General features: G+C 40.5%; 1 protein-coding gene across 1 annotated transcript in view; it reads left to right on the forward strand.

The window, feature by feature from the left end:
• LOC126335550 (uncharacterized) overlaps positions 1-20,618 on the forward strand; it is a 432,035-nt gene that overhangs the window by 232,170 nt on the left and 179,247 nt on the right. Inside the window, exon 7 of the mRNA XM_049998951.1 lies at positions 9,074-9,291. Coding sequence (XP_049854908.1) covers positions 9,074-9,291 — 218 coding nt within the window. The remainder of the gene's footprint in view (positions 1-9,073; positions 9,292-20,618) is intronic.

Below are 20,618 nucleotides of genomic sequence, written 5' to 3' on the forward strand. Positions count from 1 at the left end.
GAAAGAGGGAAGGAGAAGGAAAGATGAAATGATGTGGGTTTTAAGGGAGAGGTTAAGGAGTCATTCCAATCCCGGGAGCGGAAAGACTTACGTTAGGGGGAAAAAAGGATAGGTATATACTCGCGCGCGCGCGCACACACACACACACACACACACACACACACACACACACACACACACACACACACACACACACACACACACATATCCTTCCATACATATACAGACACAAGCAGACATATTTAAAGGCCTTTAAATACTGGTAACTCTTACCATTGTACAAGAAAGCAGTATATTTTCTAGAATTAACCGAAAGTGGTACCTGATGAAAACCCAAAGTTAGATCCAAACTTGACATATATTTTATATCTGTAAATTTATAGAGTAACACATCAATATTTTCAGGATGGTCTGTCTGTCTGAACAAAATTTTATTTAAGTGTCTAGAGTCCAAAACCAATCTTACTCCACCATCTTTTTTCGAAACTACTACTAGAGGGTTATTATATGCACTGATACTCCTTTCTATTATATTAAATCCTTCCATCTTTTTCAGTTCTTTCTCAACAGCAGGTCTTTTTGATATTGCAATACTGTATGGTTTTATGAAAAATGGTTCATGAAGTTTCACCTGAAGCTCACACTGATAGCCCTTTACCCTCCCAGGTATGTCACTGAAAACATCACTGTATTCCCACAGCAGATTTTCTAACTGTTGTTTTTGCTTCCCAGATAAATTTTGTGTTTCTGAAATTTTTAAATTTACTAAATTCCCAAATTCAACATCATCAGCATCAAATCTATGAATTTCAATATTCTCCAATCTATTTTCTTTTAATAAATTGATACTGTCAAAATTTCCATTTCTCTGATCACCAAGTGTATTTACAAAATTTGTCTGAACGTATTCCCTTTCACTAGTTTCTATCAAAAGTTTTCTTCCAACCCAATCAAATGTTGTATTTACTTTTACTATCCAATCCATACCCAAAAGAAAATCTTCATTAAATTCCTGAATTACAAAACATCCATGTGTGAACAACTTGCCTTCAATTAAAAATGTCACTAAAGCCTGGCTTTTTACTAATTTACTGCTCTTCCCAGTAGCACCTTTTATCTTTACCCCAATAACTGGCATTTCAACATAATCTTTCCCCACTTTCAATTTCTTGCTTAACCTTTCAGATATTCCTGAGATCTCACTTCCTGTATCAATTAAACATTTACCAATCCATGACCCAATTTGAACTTTTATATAAGGACTGCAAAATTGCTCACTTTTCTCAGAACCTGTATCCTCATGTAATAAATCACTTTCAATTTCCCCAAACCTATACTTATCAGAATCATATGGTATATCATTACATGTATTATTTGCCACAGTTATAAAATTTGCACAAGGTACAAAATTGTTATTAGTACTCTCTATTATCTCAAATAGCCAAGAATTTTAATCCAAATCACATTGTATACTATTGAAGTATTTATCCTTCAGCTTTTCAAAAATAACAAATCTCATCTTTTTCCACCACTCAGGACATATAGTTTCACAAACATGAATAAGCATCTATCTGAAGTTCTTGCCAAAAGAAATAGTTTCACTATTCAGCCATAGATTCATAAGAAATGTGTGTGTGTCATTAGTATCTGTAAAAAATTTCACTTAGGCTAGGAGTTATACATGTGTCATCATTATTTGTGTAGTCAGAAATAGAAGTAAATTAACAAAAAATAAGGCAAATTACAATAAAAAAACTTCTGAGAAGAAATATAAGAAAACATTTACAATTTGGTATCGATAATTCCGGTAGAAAATAACACATCTCCCAGATCCATTACAGTGGCTAGGGCCATGTAGTCAATTGGAGCTGTAAGGGCACAAGATTGGCTAAGGCAATCACTATGTTGTCCATTCTAGCCATTTGTCGAACATTAATGGTGCACTGCACAATGTACTCCTTCTGTCAGAATTCACCGGGCGAGATGTACGTGCCCTTATTGTGGCAGAAACCTGTAGTCAAGGGGCAATGGCCAGTAAAAATCATGAATTGGGGTCTCTCCACTGAGGGCAGAAATACCTAACTGCCTCATACACAGTAATTAGCTCATGATCATACACAGCCCCACACTGCTGTGGCTCCATAAGCTTTGCTGAAGGAAAGGTGGGGGGCTGCCAATTCCCTTCAGTTCATTGTTGCAGGGCTGTGCCCATGGCAGACTGGCTCGCATTGGTGATAATTGCAAGCAGAGCAATCAGGTTGGAATGCACTAGGAGGGCAACTTGCAAGATGACATGCTTTGTTCATTGAAAATTGCTTGACATTTCTGTTGTCCAGGGAACAGTCCTGTTGCCTTTTGTGTGATTGCCATGAAGCGCAACCATGAGTGGTGCTTGCACGCTTGTGGCATTCTTTAGGTGGTGTCTGTAAAGATTCACCATCCCCAGGAACCTGTGGAGTTCCTTATTTGTAACAGGGCATGCAAACTTGGGCACAGTCTGGACCTTCTCTTCAAGGCAGCGGAGCCTGCGGACAGTATACTGTGCCCCAGGAAGTCGATCTCTGCAACACCAAAATGCACTTCTCCAGGTTGACAACAACACTAGGCTCCTGGAGGCAGAGCAGATTGCCTTTAGTTCCACTCACTCTGTGGAGACAGTGGCAGAGCTCTGCTAGACAGCATGAATAAATCAGTAGGCGAAAACTTGCATAGTACATTGCATAGGATACATTGCCATGTCTGAACAGCATTTTGGAGGCCAAATGGCATGAAGGCACTCTCGAAGAAGCCAGATAGTGTAATATTGTAATGGTGGTCATCATCTCTACATCCTCAGGGGCAATTTGTACCTGCGTGAATGCTTTTACATAGTAATGATGTAAATAAAATAGAAAGAAATTCCACATGGGAAAAATATATTAAAAACAAAGATTTCAAGACTTACCAAGCGGGAAAGGGCCGGTAGATAGGCACAATGAATAAAACACACAAACACACACACAGAATTTCGAGCTTTCGCAACTGCCGGCTGCTTCATCAGGAAAGAGGGAAGGAAAAGGAAAGATGAAAGGATGTGGGTTTTAAGGGAAAGGGAAAGGAGTCATTCCAATCCCGGGAGTGGAAAGACTTACCTTAGGGGGAAAGGATAGGTATATACTCGCGCGCACACACACACACACACACACACACACACACACACACACATATCCATCCATACATACACAGACACAAGCAGACATATTTAAAGGCAAAGAGTAAGGGCAGAGATGTAAGTCGAGGCGGAAGTGTGGAGGCAAAGATGTTGTTGAAAGACAGGTGAGGTATGAGTGGCGGTAACTTTAGTGGAGATTGAGGCCTGGTGGATAACGAGAAGAGAGGATATATTGAAGGGCAAGTTCCCATCTCCGGAGTTCGGATAGGTTGGTGTTGGTAGGAAGTATCCAGATAACTCGGATGGTGTAACACTGTGCCAAGATGTGCTGGCTGTGCACCAAGGCACGTTTAGGCACAGGGTGATCCTCATTACCAACAAACACTGTTTGCCTGTGTCCATTCATGTGAATGGACAGTTTGTTGCTGGTCATTTCCCACATAGAAAGCGTCACAGTGTAGGCAGGTCAGTTGGTAAATCACGTGGGTGCTTTCACACGTGGCTCTGCCTTTGATTGTGTACACCTTCCAGGTTACAGGACTGGAGTAGGTGGTGGTGGGAGGGTGCATAGGACAGGTTTTACACCAGGGGCGGTTGCAAGGGTAGGAGCCAGAGTGTAGGGAAGGTGGTTTGGGGATTTCATAGGGATGAACCAAGAGGTTACGAAGGTTAGGTGGACGGCAGAAAGACATTCTTGGTGGAGTGGGGAGGATTTCATGAAGGATGGATCTCATTTCGGGGCAGGATTTAGGAAGTTGTATCCCTGCTGGAGAGCCACATTCAGAGTCTGATCCAGTCCCGGGAAGTATCCTGTCACAAGTGGGGCACTTTTGGGGTTCTTCTGTGAGAGGTTCTGGGTTTGAGGGGATGAGGAAGTGGCTCTGGTTATCTACTTCTGTACGAGGTCGGGAGGGTAGTTGCGGGATGCGAAAGCTGTTTTCAGGTTGTTGGTGTAATGGTCCAGGGATTCAGGACTGGAGCAGGTTGTAGGGAAGGGACCGTTTGATATGGAATGGGTGGCAGCTGTCATAATGGAGGTACTGTTGCTTGTTGGTGGGTTTGATGTGGACAGATGTGTGAAGCTGGCCATTGGACAGATGGTGGTCAACGTCAAGGAAAGTGGCATGGGATTTGGAGTAGGACCAGGTGAATCTGATGGAACCAAAGGAGTTGAGGTTGGAGAGGATATTCTGGAGTTGTTCTTCACTGTGAGTCCAGATCATGAAGATGTCATCAATAAATCTGTACCAAACTTTGGGTTGGCAGTCTTGGGTAACCAAGAAGGCTTCCTCTAAGCGACCCATAAATAGGTTGGCATACGAGGGGGCCATCCTGGTGCCCATGGCTGTTCCCTTTAATTGTTGGTATGTCTGGCCATGAAGAAGTTGTGGGTCAGGATGAAGCTGGCTAAGGTGACGAGGAAAGAGGTTTTAGGTAGGGTGGCAGGTGATCGGCGTGAAAGGAAGTGCTCCATTGCAGCAAGGCCCTGCACGTGCGGGATATTTGTGTATAGGGAAGTGGCATCAATGGTTACTAGGATGGTTTCCGGGGGTAACAGAAAGGGTACGGATTCCAGGTGTTCAAGAAAGTGGTTGGTGTCTTTGATGAAGGATGGGAGACTGCATGTAATGGGTTGAAGGTGTTGATCTACGTAGGCAGAGATACCTTCTGTGGGGGCTTGGTAACCAGCTACAATGGGGCAGCCAGGATGTTTGGGTTTGTGAATTTTAGGAAGTAGGTAGAAGGTAGGAGTGCGAGGTGTTGGTGGGGTCAGGAGTTTGATGGAGTAAGGTGAAAGGTTTTGTAGGGGGCCTAAGGTTCTGAGGATTCCTTGAAGCTTCGCCTGGACATCAGGAATGGGATTACCTTGGCAAACTTTGTATGTAAAGTCGTCTGACGCAGTCCCTCAGCCACATACTCCCGACGATCAAGTACCTCCATTATGACAGCTGCCACCCATTCCATATCAAACAGTCCCTTCCCTACAGCCTAGGCCTTCGTGGCAAAAGAATGTGCTCCAGTCCTGAATCCCTGGACCATTACACCAACAACCTGAAAACAGCTTTCGCATCCCGCAACTACCCTCCCGACCTCGTACAGAAGCAGATAACCAGAGCCACTTCCTCATCCCCTCAAACCCAGAACCTCTCACAGAAGAACCCCAAAAGTGCCCCACTTGTGACAGGATACTTCCCAGGACTGGATCAGACTCTGAATGTGGCTCTCCAGCAGGGATACAACTTCCTAAATCCTGCCCCGAAATGAGATCCATCCTTCATGAAATCCTCCCCACTCCACCAAGAGTGTCTTTCCGCTGTCCACCTAACCTTTGTAACCTCTTGGTTCATCCCTATGAAATCCCCAAACCACCTTCCCTACCCTCTGGCTCCTACCCTTGCAACCGCCCCCGGTGTAAAACCTGTCCTATGCACCCTCCCACCACCACCTACTCCAGTCCTGTAACCCGAAAGGTGTACACGATCAAAGGCAGAGCCACGTGTGAAAGCACCCATGTGATTTACCAACTGACCTGCCTACACTGTGACGCTTTCTATGTGGGAAATGACCAGCAACAAACTGTCCATTCACATGAATGGACACAGGCAGACAGTGTTTGTTGGTAATGAGGATCACCCTGTGGCTAAACATGCCTTGGTGCATGGCCAGCACATCTTGGCACAGTGTTACACCATCCGAGTTATCTGGATACTTCCTACCAACACCAACCTATCCGAACTCCGGAGATGGGAACTTGCCCTTCAATATATCCTCTCTTCTCGTTATCCACCAGGCCTCAATTTCCACTAAAGTTACCGTCACTCATACCTCACCTGTCTTTCAACAACATCTTTGCCTCCACACTTCCGCCTCGACTTACATCTCTGCCCTTACTCTTTGCCTTTAAATATGTCTGCTTGTGTCTGTGTATGTATGGATGGATATGTGTGTGTGTGTGTGTGTGTGTGTGTGTGTGTGTGTGCGCGAGTATATACCTATCCTTTCCCCCTAAGGTAAGTCTTTCCACTCCCGGGATTGGAATGACTCCTTTCCCTTTCCCTTAAAACCCACATCCTTTCATCTTTCCTTTTCCTTCCCTCTTTCCTGATGAAGCAGCCGGCAGTTGCGAAAGCTCAAAATTCTGTGTGTGTGTTTGTGTGTTTTATTCATTGTGCCTATCTACCGGCCCTTTCCCGCTTGGTAAGTCTTGGAATCTTTGCTTTTACATAGTCACTTTGCTGAAAATGGTTGTGCCACACAAGTAATCACTATAACTGTGCAAAAGTGGAATGGCGTTACACTTGGGCACCCTTCTGGAGTTAACTACCTGGAAATCTGACCAGGCACCGTGTGCCATCTTTCATTGGCACAAGATGTAGGTTGGAGGCTCACATGGTCTTGACAGAGTAGAGCTCTTCTGTGGTGATCATTAACCTCAATCTTGGCCTGAGCAGTTCTCAATTTATTGGGTGGAAGGGGGTGGGGCCAGCAGAAAACCACTGGCCCAGGTATCATGACCAGGTGTTGTGCTGAACCTCATGGGCAGCACTGAAGCAGTGTTTGAGAAGGGAGAATATGGCAAGGACGTCAACAAAAGGGCCGTAGTAGGAGAGCAGTTTGATAGAACAAGAGGTGATGGGGAGGGACTGACATGGTGTGGGACACTGGGAGGTGGTGTTGACAATATGGAGGTTGCCTGGTCAAGGAGGAGGCCACAATGAGAAACACAGTTGTTGACATGGATGGTGTCCATAATGCCAGCCACATATAGGTCCACAGGAAATCTCTACTGAGTCCTAGGTAGAAGTATTGGGTGTGGTAGCAGCAGTTTAGATGGCTGAGCCATTTGATGCAGTGATGGATATGGAGGAAGATGGACAGAGGCCACTACAGGGTAGTCAACACTGTGGATAGGTGGAGAGTTCTGAACCTTTGTCAAGCAGGTAGGATGGTGAGGAGTGAAGGTTACCGTGATCACATACAAATAGGTTCTGCAAAATTACAAAGCAGCCAGGCACAGTGCTGCCAGTTTCTGTCAATGTTTGGGGTCCACACACATGACAGTTTGCTGCAGCTCTTGAAATTTTCATGGTATCAGTGATATTCGCTGGTCCAATGTATGCCGTGGCCATAATTAACTGGTTGGGAGGGGGCAGGGGAGGGGGTCTGCATGTTTATGCATGCTGGTGGTCATAAGCGCCACTGGGTAGAGGTAAGCAATGTGTGGTTCAGGGTGGATGCATGTGCTCCAAGGCAGCAGTGAGCTTACCCATCCCACTAGTTATCTTGACTATTAGCTACACTGTTTCTGAGAAGGTCTAGGGCTGGCAGAGCATAGGGTGGAGTAGGTTGTGCAAGTATGTGGTCATGTACACGGTTGTCGTGGCATTGCATTATGGCAATGATGGTGCGTGGGTTCAGCGTTTCGAAAATCCTGCACTCTGAAACTCATGCACAGCTAACAGCAAGTTGCTATTAGCAGTGTGTTAGAAACCACTGCTGGCTCAGCCAGCATGTGGAGCTGCTGGAGGAGCTGCGAGGGCCACATGTCAGTGTACTCCTCCGATGAGAACAGTGTGTGCTTGCACTGCAATTCTGATATGGTGATTCACTCGGTAAGATGGGCACATAGAGCATTGAAGATTCCAGATTGTGGCAGGTCTGCAATGATGTCACATCCCTCCAAAATGACCAATAGTCTGAGTTGAGTCACAGAAAGTGCAAACTACATTGCATCATTTCTAATGGGTGAGACTGGGAATATCACCTCTATAGAAGCCAGCCACATGTGTGGGTCGTGTGAATTGAATGGTGGCAAGTGCATGGCAGCACGAATAGGTGGAGGGAGAGATGTGTGTGTGTGCCTGTGCAGTTGCATATTCTACAAGCTGTATGAAGTGGATTAGGAATCCTTGGAATTCATCCATCTGTGCCTATGAATCCGGGGGGCCTGGGGGGGGGGGGGGGGGAGGTTTGATTATCAGTGTCGGCAGGACCTGCTGGTGGCACTGTAGTCGGATCTGTCTGTATCATGGTGCACTGCTCTCCTCAGTAGTAGAGGCAAGCAGGGGGAGAGGAGTGGGTGGGGGTTGGAGGATAAATACACAATGTGACCTTGCGATGCTCATGCCATGGTAGTGCAAATTGCATTAGTTGGATGGTAGGTGTGGTTCAGTTGAAGGTTACCAATGTGGGAAATACTTAACTCACTAACCATGCACACATAGCCCTATGGTGCACTAGTACATAAAAGTGTTAGTGGAAAAGAAAAGTGAACAGTTCAAGGATTTTTTTCATTCCTTTGTTGAAACGGGACACAATTGCATAACAGTTAATGGGGATACATTAACACAATAAAATTATGTAGCAAAACAAAAGGACAAAGTGGAATAATTCTTATAGCTCACAGCAGCCTTAAAGAACTGAAGGCTGCAGTGAGTGCCAAGTATTGCATCATAAATGTGATTCCATATCTAGCAAATACAAGAAATTAAACTTATGGGCAAACACATAGTAGACTATGACAGTCAGGCAGAACATGGCACACTATCCGTTACGATACTGTCATTACTAAGAATTCTGTGATGTGGTAAGCTTGAAATGGCAGATAGTTGAAGATAGATATCCACTATTCCACAAGAGCCTATTTACAAAATTTTGAGAATCTGAATTATGTAAGGAATCCATGAATGTACCATATCCCCCTATGTATTGCTCCTGTAGACACAAAAAGGACAAAATTAGACTACCGGTAATTATGATGCACACAGGAAGCATTGAAGCAGTCTTTCTTTCCACACTCCATTTGTAAGTGGAACGGATTTTCTGAGTATGAATGTAGCTGTAGATGTTCTACAAGTATTGTTGTGCATTTCAGTAAGCCATTACCTTTAATTTCTTAACAATATTCAATTTATTTTTCAGCTCACTTCTGTGTTACAAGATATAGCAAAGCAGATTGGCCTTTCAACTATTTTTGGAGAAGTAGAATCAGAGGGATCCCGAAGTGGAAGCGCTGTTACAAATCCATTGGAGATAAAAGATGAAGGTGAACTTAGAGAACGACTGATTCATATTGAAAAGAGACTTTGGGAAGTGGAACATCGTATGAATAGTTCAGATTTGCGTATCCGTGCTTCTCGGTAAGACACCGTGAAACCACACTTTTTAGTTACCATTTATCATACAAGAGAAATGCATCACACTATATTAAATGATAAAATCCATTAGTTTTTAGAGCATGTTTGTACAACATATGAGGTGTGATCAAAAAGTAAAAGAAATTTTTGTTTTTCTTAAAGAATATTTATTATTAACTAGCATCAACATTTTCCCTGTCAGAATAATCCCCCTCAGTTACAATACATTTGTGCCAGCATGTTTTCCAATCTTGGAAGTGCTTTTGGAACCTACTTTTTGTTATGGTGTTCAGCTCCTTCAATGATTCTGTTTTTATCTCATAAATGGTGGCAAAATGACAGCCTTTCATAGTTCTCTTCAGCCTTGGGAAAAGAAAGAAGTCACAGGGGGCCGTGCTGAGTGAAAACAGTGGCTCAGGTAACATAACAGTTTTGTGTTTTGGGAAAAAAATGTATCACAATTCTGATCATTTTCTTTGGATTTCTTCATACACAAAACTTCCAGGTAGCGCTCCTTATTGACCACACAACCATGAGACAGGAACTCATAATGCACCATCCTATTGTAATTGAAGAAAAAATAGTGAGAAGAATCTTCACATGTAATTGAACTTGGCCAAATTTCTTCAGTCTTCTCTCTTAATGCAGCTCCCTTTGGGACAATTGGTCATTGGTTTCGTAACCGTGTTTCATCACTTGCTCAACCTTATTTAGAAGTTCTGGATAATTGTTGACTTCATTCAGCAATTCCTGAGTGATATTTAAATTATGTCATTTGTGGTTGAAATTCAACAATTTTGGAACAACTTTCCTGCTACATGTTTCATGCCCAAAATATCCCAAAAAATTGCTTGACATGAGCCAAAGGATGTGTAAACATCATCACTAACCTCTCTGATGGTGATTCGGTGATTTTCCAGAACCATTTTCCTTACTTCTTCCACATTGCCATCAGCAATTGATATACTTGGGCATCCAGGGCACTCATTATCTTCAGTGTCTTCTCAACCCACTTTGAAATGTTTATACCACTTGTCTTTCAGTTGATTTGCCAAAAGACGCAGTCAACATTTCAAATGTGGTACTGCAATTTGCTCCATTTTCAAGCAAAATTTAATGCAAATTCTTTGATCCCTTTTTTTCAGAAGTAAACATTTACAGTGTTATTGAAAACACATGTCTTTTTGACTGTAAACTATAAACTAAATACTCAAAATAGCTGAAAATACAAACTTTCATCAGGAACATGTGTACCAACAAGATTTAAAAAGAAATTGGAACTCAGATCCATGAAGCCTGCAATATGAAAAATTTCCCATTACTTTTTGATTGCATCTTGTACATATACAGTTTAAGTGTAAGATACATTGCAGATGACTAAAATTCATCTGAAATGAGTACTGTCATTCAGTAATGTGGAGACTGCAATTTCAAGCAAATATACTATGGCTTGCTTCTTAATGGATTAGGATAGTTAAGGTAGAACTTTGAGAGTACTGACTTGAAAAGGTGAGAAAAAAATTATTCTCCTTATGAATTTCTCCCTTAATTATTACTTATAGAATTAATTTTTGGCAAGAGCAAACTATGCTTATTCTGAGCTGGACAATTGTGGAAACCTTAAAAAGTCACCACATAGAAAGCTAAATGTGTCCTGAGACTATAGTTCGGTACACAGAGTGGAGCATGAACACTGCATGAAACTAATGTATACTTTTGTTGTGGAAGACACAAGCACAAAGAATGTGACTACGAAATATTCTAATACTAAAATGTTTGCAATAGAAGCTTATGGGCGGAAACCTTAATATTCACTTGGTCTTTATTGATCTCAGAAAGGTGTATAGTATAGTGCCCCTTCATATGCTGTTAGATATTGCATCCTAGCTTTAAAGTAAGACATATGTCAGAACAATCTATATGATACATGTAGTAAGCAAAGATAAGCTGAAACATTGATTAATACTTCTGATCTCCCCCCCCCAATTGGTAAATCGTAACAGGAATATTGCATCTCTTCCCTGCTCTTCAAGATCTAAGTTTAGAAAATATTAAGAAACTAGATGAGACATTGTTCACAAATGGGAATAAAATTAGGGGAAGGTTACCTTGAAGACAGTATTGTTTCCTGCTGATCATGTGTTGTGACAATGTAACAATGTGTATGCAGGTTTTTTTGTATTAGTTCTGCAAAGTACATTCTCCAAAAGCTTTGCAACATTTTCAGTCTTGTTTATGTGTATGTAGACCACTCAGTACCTCAAGTATTTAAGTATGTATTGAATAATTAACTTCACACTTTTACTATTCAGATAAATTACAATGTAGATATTTCATTTGTAGTATGCATGTTAAAATATAACATTCTCTCTCTCTCTCTCTCTCTCTCTCTCTCTCTCTCTCTCTCTCTATCTCTGTCTCCCCCCCCCCCCCCCCCCCCGACCCCTCTTTTTTGGATAATGTAAAATGGAAAAGTGACTTATGGCAAAGCATTGCATTGGTGCGTAGAGCAGTAAGAAAAGTCTCAGTTCTCTGTTACAGTCATTCAAGTTATGGAAGAAGACAAAGTATATGTATCTATATTAGGAGAAGTAGTTGTAAAAGTGTGAATGTTTGCTACTAGTACAATCTTTGCATGACTGAACATATGAATGACATATTCTTTTTACCACCAGAAGTTGTAGTATTATTAAGTAGAACTTAGGCAAGTGAAGGAGTCAAAAGCAGTTGTCAACTAGTCACTGAGAGAAAGTGTTGTATCATGGTGAAGTGAGAAGCTTGAATGGCATAGGTGCCACACAGAAAGCATACCATCACTGCTGAATTAAAAAATATATTTATTTGGTAAATAGTAGCACTATCATGCCTTTGACCATTCGGTGAAGAATGATTATCATTTTTCAAAAAAGGACAAAAAAGTTGACTTTGCTAATGCAAACTGCCATGCATTTATTTATTTCAGCTCACCACTTTTGCAATGTAGACAGAGCAGATTGGAGTTATCTGTTGCCAAGTTATCTGTTATAGGGTCTAAGTGAGCCTTTGAGAAAATAATAAAAGTAGTTTTTGTTTATCAAAATTTAATCTAATTCAGCAAATGCATTTTTCTAACAGGGCATGGTTTTCATTAAGCAACAGTTAGCGACCGTACATAATTGTTCCATAAGAAAGACATGTTGAGTATTATGGATAATTATTATTCATTCATTTACTGATAGTCAGATGCAGTTTAGTTTAGTTAATATCACATACATGAAAAGCAATTTTCAGAATTATGTTCATGTTTAAAAGTAGGGCAAAAAAAGTTTTTGAAGATCAGACATTGTAATCAGAATTTAAAAGTACTTGATTTCAAATTGCTGGTGAGACATTTTAGCACACATGCAGTTTCCAGTTACTAAAAGTAAAAGCACATTAGTTTCTAAGTATAGATAAGTAAGTATGTTGATTGAACCAATTACAACATGAGTGAAACATTGGAAGATGGGAATTAGAAGTCTCTGTTATGGTCATTCAAAGGATGGAAGAGCAAAAATGTAGAGAGATGACAGGGTTTTTAGTGAACCAATTACAACATATGAGTCAAATGTTGCACATTATAAATAAAACCAAGAATATTTCAGAAGGCCTGGAAGTAAACTCACTCTGTCATGCATATAGAGTCTCATCACTGTAACATGTCAGAAATGAAGACATTACAATGATGTGGCAATCAGAACCAATCTGTAGCATTTGCCCCCCTCCTCAGTTCCATTTTTTTTAAGGGTATGTATGTCAACTTGTTTCATACCATTAATTTTTTGAGATTTGGCGAGGAAGAGAATTTTGTCCTCAGACACAGGAGGAAAACTATAATTGTGCACTTAAAAATAAATGCATCTGAATTATGAAGTTGAAAGAATAAACATATTTTTTATGCATTTTATAAGCAGTGGATGAGAAGAGAATTTAACAGAAGTTATGAAGAGAAGGTGCATTTTATAAGCAGTGGATGAGAAGAGAATTTAACAGAAGTTATGAAGAGAAGGTGCATTTTATAAGCAGTGGATGAGAAGAGAATTTAACAGAAGTTATGAAGAGAAGGTGAAATGATCCTGAAATCTAAAAGACCAACAAAAATGAAACGCAGTTACATCATTCAACATAAGAAGAAACAATAAATTAATGTAAATCTGGTGAAAGACAACCATTTTGAAGTAGTTTCTAGAATGGTTCCTGGAAATGCAGTGAACTGTTGAAAGAATAAAAATATTTTCTATGTGTTTTATAAGTAGTAGATGAAAAGAGATACAGTAATACAGAAAGTTCACTACAGAATATTGCAAACTAAGAAAATAGGCCTTAAATCATAACCACAAAGCTGAAAAAAGTACACAGCTGACAAGCAACGGAGGCTTTCCCCCCACCTTCTGCCCTCATAGTGAGATTCTGGGTATGTTCTTGACAACTGATCAATATGCAAATAGCCAACAGCAAAACATTAGCACTGAATTTCAAAGTAAACATAGTCATAGGATTAAGAGCATAATGGTAAAATTTGTCGAATTAAAGACCTTGACTACAATATGTTATGGAAAGACTTTAGTGTCAAGAAGTGATGAGATTCCAATATTAACTGTAGTCACAAAGAGTCTAGTGGAGACACTGAGCTGTAGATGGATACATAAACAAGAAGTGCAGCCTCTTCAGAGCATACATATACAAGCTAATAGTTGATGGTTGTGCCAAAGTAGATATATTGGTCACTGTCAGTTACCTAAATCAAGCACAGTCGAGCATGGCCAGTACTTGCGTTGGTGACTGACAATGCAACGTACTGTTGCCAATTTTCTTTTGATTCTACAGTGTAGGGCCAGGATGGGTGTTGATGTAAAGTACCTGATCACCAGTCTTTCTGCATATGTCCCAGATTTAATTCCAAACCTCTCCACATGTATCGTGAAGTAGGGGCATGTGACACTGCTGATGGTGACCCGTCCATCGGAGGGCGACATTAATCTCGATAGGTCTATTGGCATTCTTCCAGAGGAGTAGGTTGTATGCTGACACAGTGTGTCACTCTCTCCCTTCACACACACACACACACACACACACACACACACACACCATACAGTCATCTATACTTACAGATACACTTGCTCGCACAGTTCTCAAACTTCAAGAAGAAAAATGCCTGTAGGCATAAAGGATAGGAAAAACCTTACCAAATACGTGGTTCAATCTGCCCTTTGAGGTCTCCGAGCCATTTGTGTCATATGAATTTGCACTAACATGCTAATATCTTCACCTGCACAGGCTGTGCTCTCTTCCCATACCATACTGTCCCTCCCTCTCCTAGTTCTTGACTCTAACTTCTCTTCACAACATACCTATTACACTGTTTTAATATTAAATAGAGGATGGGAAACGGAAGAGAAAGGATGGGTGGGAACTTGCAACTTCCAGCTGCAAGGGGCATTCTGGCAGTGCAATGATTGAAAATTTGTACTGGACCAGGGCTTGAACCTGGATGCTCCATTTCTCTAGAATGGTTGTCTTAATCAAATCAGTCATCTGGACTCACTTCCTGTGCAACCGAAATTCTCATCTTATCACGTGTTGCAATGCAGTGTTCCATTAAGTCCCTACTTTCAAATTACTGATTTGTGTGGTAGTTCAGATGATATTAGTGCATCTGCACTGAAAAAAACATTAAGAAATCGTCACACTCTTACAGAAATACATATATCTCAGTGGTGGATGTTTGTTCCAGTGTTTCAGTGCAATAAGAACTTATGCCACATAAAATAGCGTCAACGATTATACCAATTTAAAGATATATTTGCCTTAGTTAAACTGAATCATGTTTACTTTAGTAATGTATACCTTTTCTGTTAATAAGCAAACCATAATAATGTAATATTTTAATGTTTTGTAATTTATATATGTTATTTATTTATATGTGGCACTGTGTCAAGCCTGTAAGGGGGACTGGACCATTTCTTAAAGTGTGGGAAGGCACGGGCAGCATTGAGTCAACATGACATAGTCTTCATGGCATGCCGGAGGGGGAGAGGGTGGCTGGTGTGGGAGATGGGAATCAGTTGCTCCCACGTTGTGGCAGCTATGTGGGTGGCAAGAGGCATTAGGATGATAAAGTGGCCAAGGGCATCAATTGGGGAAGTGATGCTGTCTTCTTCCACATGAGAAAGAATATTGAAGGTACACAGTAGTGTGACATGATGCTTTGAGTTGTTGAGCATGTGAGGAGGTGAGTGAAGCATGAAGAGCATGTCATCACATAACAGCAAGGGGAAGTCATCGACCAAAAGAGAAGAAATGTCGATGTACAACACAGGAGGGAGTATGCAACGCTGAAAGCTCAAAATGAGCATTCATGGAGGTGGTGTCAGAGGGAGGAACATTGTGCACTACCCGAATCACTCAGAACACACAGATCAGCACTGGGAGAAATTGACAGCAAGGAGAGGGGAGGAGCTAACTCATCAGCCAGAGGAGATACTAAGGTATCAGTGGGGGCGGGGGGGGGGGGGGGGGGGGGGAGGGGGCGCTAACTTGAGTCTGCTGATGGAGATGGTTTGTGACTTACCATGTAAGAGGATGTTGAAAGTGTGGGCAGAGTAACAGAGCACTTTGTGGGTGCCCAAGTAAGACTGTTGGAGAGTGGACCACTCAGTGTCATCACAGAGCATTTCATAGTCACAGTGCTCTAAGCTTTTAAGAATACAGGCATGTTGTGCAGTGTGGGTGCAAGAGAGTGGGTTGTGGATGTGAGCAATGTGAGTGTTGACATGCGCAACTGAAGTTGAGAGCTCAGAGGGGGGCAGAGACTCAGATTTGTTGATGAAGTCAGGAAGAAAGATCAGGACTTTGCCATAAAGTGTGCCAGCTAGGTAAGCCTATCAGTCTTCCTTAAGTGCCATGCGATTTCTGAGCAGAACCCAGGGAGGACATCAGACCAGAAAGTAGCATGACACATTAGCACTGACTTAAGGGTTCAATGACAGCACCCAACCAATCAAATATTCTGAGAGATGGTAAGAAATAGTGTGGAATTTATTGGCATCCCTCAAGTCTCATAGCTACCCTCCCTGTTTTCCTTTCCCTGTTGCTTCATAACCTGGGTTGTGAGTAACTAAATCCACTTTCCCTTCTTCCCTTTCTTTCCCCTCTCTCCTCCCTGATGAAGGAACATTTACTCCGAAAGCTAGGAACTTCAATTTTCGGTTGTTTTTTGTGTTTCTATCGGCTGTACTGAGCTGAGGTAAGTACTGGCCAGCCCCTCTATCTCTTTGTTAGTAATTGTTTCACAACTTTATACCAGATATCTGTTTTCAATTAACAGTGGAAACTGCCATAATTAAATGAAATAAAATGTGACGATTGTGTGTGCAGTAAGGGTGTATTAAAAAGAGAAATAAAAAGGTGGGATGAATAAGAAAATTGGAGGAAAGTTGAAAAGAAAAAAGGAAAATTATTGGAAAGAAGAAAAAATGAAATTAAAAATATATAGTAATTGGGTAAATAATCAGATTCCACCAGTGTCAGAAATGGAGCGAGGGGGTTGTAAGAGGTTGGGTTTGTCAATTTTAAGAGGATGTCAGGATGGGAGGATATGTTGAAGGTCTAAGGGAACCCTGCCATACCTGTAATTGACATATTATTAATTAACTGGTGAAACAAATTTCAGATACAATACCGTTGTTAGCTTCCAGACCTATAACTTATCAAGATTAATTGTAGGGCATTTAGGCTATTTCGAATTTGTACAGAAAACAGATGGCTGTTATAAGAGTCGAGGAGCATGAAAGGGAAGCAGTCGTTGAGAATAGAATTATACAGGTTGTTCAATCTGTGTATTGAGCAAGCAAAAAAGGAAACAGAAGAAAAATTTGGAATAGGATTAAAATCCATGGAGAAGAAATAAAAACTTTGAGGTTTGCTGATGACATTGTAATTCTGTCAGAGGCAGCAAAGGTTCTGTAGGAGCAGCTGAATGAAATGGACAGTGTCTTGAAAGGAGGATATAAGATGAACATCAACAAAAGCAAAATGAGGATAATGGAATGTAGTTGAATTAAATCAGGTGATGTTGAAGGAATTAGATTAGGAAATGAGACACTTAAAGTAATAAATGAGTTTTTCTATTTGGGAAGTGAAATAGGTGATGACTGTCGAAGTAGGGAGGATATAAAATGTAGACTGGCCATGGCAATGAAGGTGTTTCTGAAGAAGAGAAAGTTGTTAACATAGAGTATGGGTTTAATTATAAGGATGTCTTTTCTGAAAATATTAGAATGGAGTATAGCCATGTACAGAAGTGAAACATGGATGGTAACAAGTTTAGACAAGAAGAGAACAGAAGCTTTAGAAATGTGGTGTTACAGAAGAATGCTAAAGATTAGATGGGTAGGTCATATAACTAATGAGGAGATACTGAATAGAATTGGGGAGAAGAGGAATATTGTGGCACAACTTGATTAGAGAAAGGGATCAGTTGGTATAAAATGTTCTGAGGCATCATGGGATCACCATTTTATTATTGGAGGAAAACATGGATTGTAAAAATCGTAGAGGGAGACCAAGAGATGAATACACTAAGCAGATTCTGAAGCATGTAGGTTGCAGTAGTTATTCAAAGATGAAGAGTCTTGTATAGAATAGACTAGCATGGAGAGCTGCATCAAACCAGTCTCTGAACTGAATACAACAACAACAATAACAACAACAACAACAACACAACTAACTGCCTTTAATTGCATTTCAATAATCATTTTCTTCTGAATAGTCTTTCATAGTAAAGGAAGATAAATAAACATTACATAAAAATTGTGCTTCCCCAAACATCAAAATAAACTGATAAATTCACGTTGGGAAAATATGCATTATGAATGTTACAAAATGTCAAAAGGGCAAACAAAAGGCGTATCATGTTGTACAATTGATTAAAATTGTGTCAGCTTCTACTGTTAGCTGTGAGGGCGTTATATTTAGCACTAACTCGCAGCATGTACATTATATAGTTCAATAAATGACTTCAGTTGCTTCCTATTTGTTGGTCTCTTGCTCTCAGCAATAGCCTTTACCTTCTCTTTGTTAGGTGATTTCAGAAGTTGCAGATGACCTCCAAATGACCATTCTGCCTGTGAAATTCACATTTATTCAACTCGAGAGTCATCCATTTTTTATGTATAGTTTTGAACACCTCCTACAATATTTGATGATGATTTTGCCACGAGCTGCTGGTTATCAGTATATCATCAACATACACAATAAGTTTTCTCAACAAATCATATCCAAGGACATGATTCAGTGCCCTGATAACAGAGCCACTAATATACAAAATCCAAATGGAGACATTAAACAGAAAACTTCTCCCTTCAGAGAAGAAAGCAATATTCTTCCCAATGTCTGTCTTCAGCTAACCTCATTTGTCAGGAACCAGAAGTTAAATCTACACTAGACACGAGCCGCATATTGTTAAAATTTTGCAGGAGTTCATTCATGATTTCTGTTTGGTCATTCTCTTTTAAAGTTATTTTGTTTAATCTCCTCACACCTAACACAATCCTCACAGAACCATCTTTCTTTTTGACTAATATAGTTGGGTTACTGTACTCATTCCTGTCCAACTCAATAATGTTTCACTGTATCATTTTCTTTATTCTGGTCCTTACCACTTCTTTGTCCACCACAGCAATAGTGAAAGGCTTAACCTTAATACTTCATGGGGCATTACCTTTAAATGAGATTTAAAATCAACTACTTCCCCATGCTTATCTGAGAACACATATTTATACTCAACAGTACCTTGACCTGTGACCTTTGACCCTTTGACAAATGTTCAATCTCTTTTTTATTATTTGTTTGTTCTAGAGAACATGCCTTCCCACTACACAAATTCTTGGTTTTTAGGTGAGCCATCACTTAACTTCCTGACAAGTCATCTAAATTTAACTCTTTTTCTGCTACCTACATCATTAAATTCCAGAACTCTGTTATAATAATATTGCAACCACACTTGCTAACAAAATTCATCCCAAGGATAATGTTCAGGCACAAGAAAGCAATCTGTATCAAAACAGTGATCCTCAGACTTAAAATCTAATAGAATCCCCATCTTTCCTGTTTTTCTACATCCTCCAACTGCAGGTTTTTTTTTTTTTCAGTTACAGTCAACTCCACCAAATCTCTGCTTCTTTCTGTTGCCAGAGTGATTCAGATACAGCTGACACACTTGACTCAGATTCTAGTACTGCAATATTTTCTACATAGTCCACTTTGACATTAATAATTGGTTGAACTTTTTCAATAATTATCCTCTTTAATTCAGTATCTTCTGAGAGATGTGCTTCAATGTCTTCCCTGCTCTCTGTCATCCATTATACGAGGGTTGGAACTTAAATAATGACAACTATTTATTCACAACTGATACAAAAGAGTTACATGTTTGCACCTGTTACTGTCCTTCAAAGTAGTCACCAGCATTGTGTAGAACCCATTGCCAGCAATATGAAAGGCGTAGTATACCGTTAGCAGAGCCTGTTGTGTTGATGACGTGAAAGGAGAGGTCTACTTCCTGTCGAATCTCTGGAACAGTTCTGAAGCGAATTGCCACGAAGTGGTTCCTTCATCTTTGGAATCAAATCAAAGTCATCATCACCTGTGACCAGCTTTGTGAAAGAAGTGGCAACACTTTCTGTGCAACCCACCCATCATTTTGCACGACAGTGCACAAATGCATACAGCACAAGCTGTGGCTGTTCCATTCAGTCAATGTGATTGGGAAGTACTGTACTATCCACCATACTCCCCAGATTTGAGTTCTTGTGACTTTAATTTGATTCCAAAGATGAATGAACCATCTCATGGTATTTGCTTCAGAACTGTCCCAGAGATTTGACAGGCAGTAGACCTCTCCATTCATGGTATACTACACCTTTCACATCAGTGGCAATAGGTTCTACACAACACCGGTGATTACTTTGAAGGACAGTAACAGGTGCAAATATGTAACTCTTTTGTATCGGTTGTGAATAAATAGTTGCCACTATTTAAGTTCCAACCCTCATATGAACACTCTTATACATACCTCTATATTCTGTATCTGCATCTTTCTTAAACAAATCCTTAACCACTTCCCTTATATCCTGTTCACCTCTCAGTTATTCAGATTTCCTTGCCACTTTAAATTTTAAATTATCCCTTCCTAAGGAATGAACATTTTATGTCAACAACTACCGCCCAATCTCTCTTCTGACAGCTCTATCAAACATTTTTGAGAAAGTAATGTATTCAAGAGTAGCCTCCCATATTTGTAAAAATAAAGT

The sequence above is a fragment of the Schistocerca gregaria genome, chromosome 2 (genome assembly GCF_023897955.1).
Source record: "Schistocerca gregaria isolate iqSchGreg1 chromosome 2, iqSchGreg1.2, whole genome shotgun sequence".
NCBI classification, from domain to species: domain Eukaryota; kingdom Metazoa; phylum Arthropoda; class Insecta; order Orthoptera; family Acrididae; genus Schistocerca; species Schistocerca gregaria.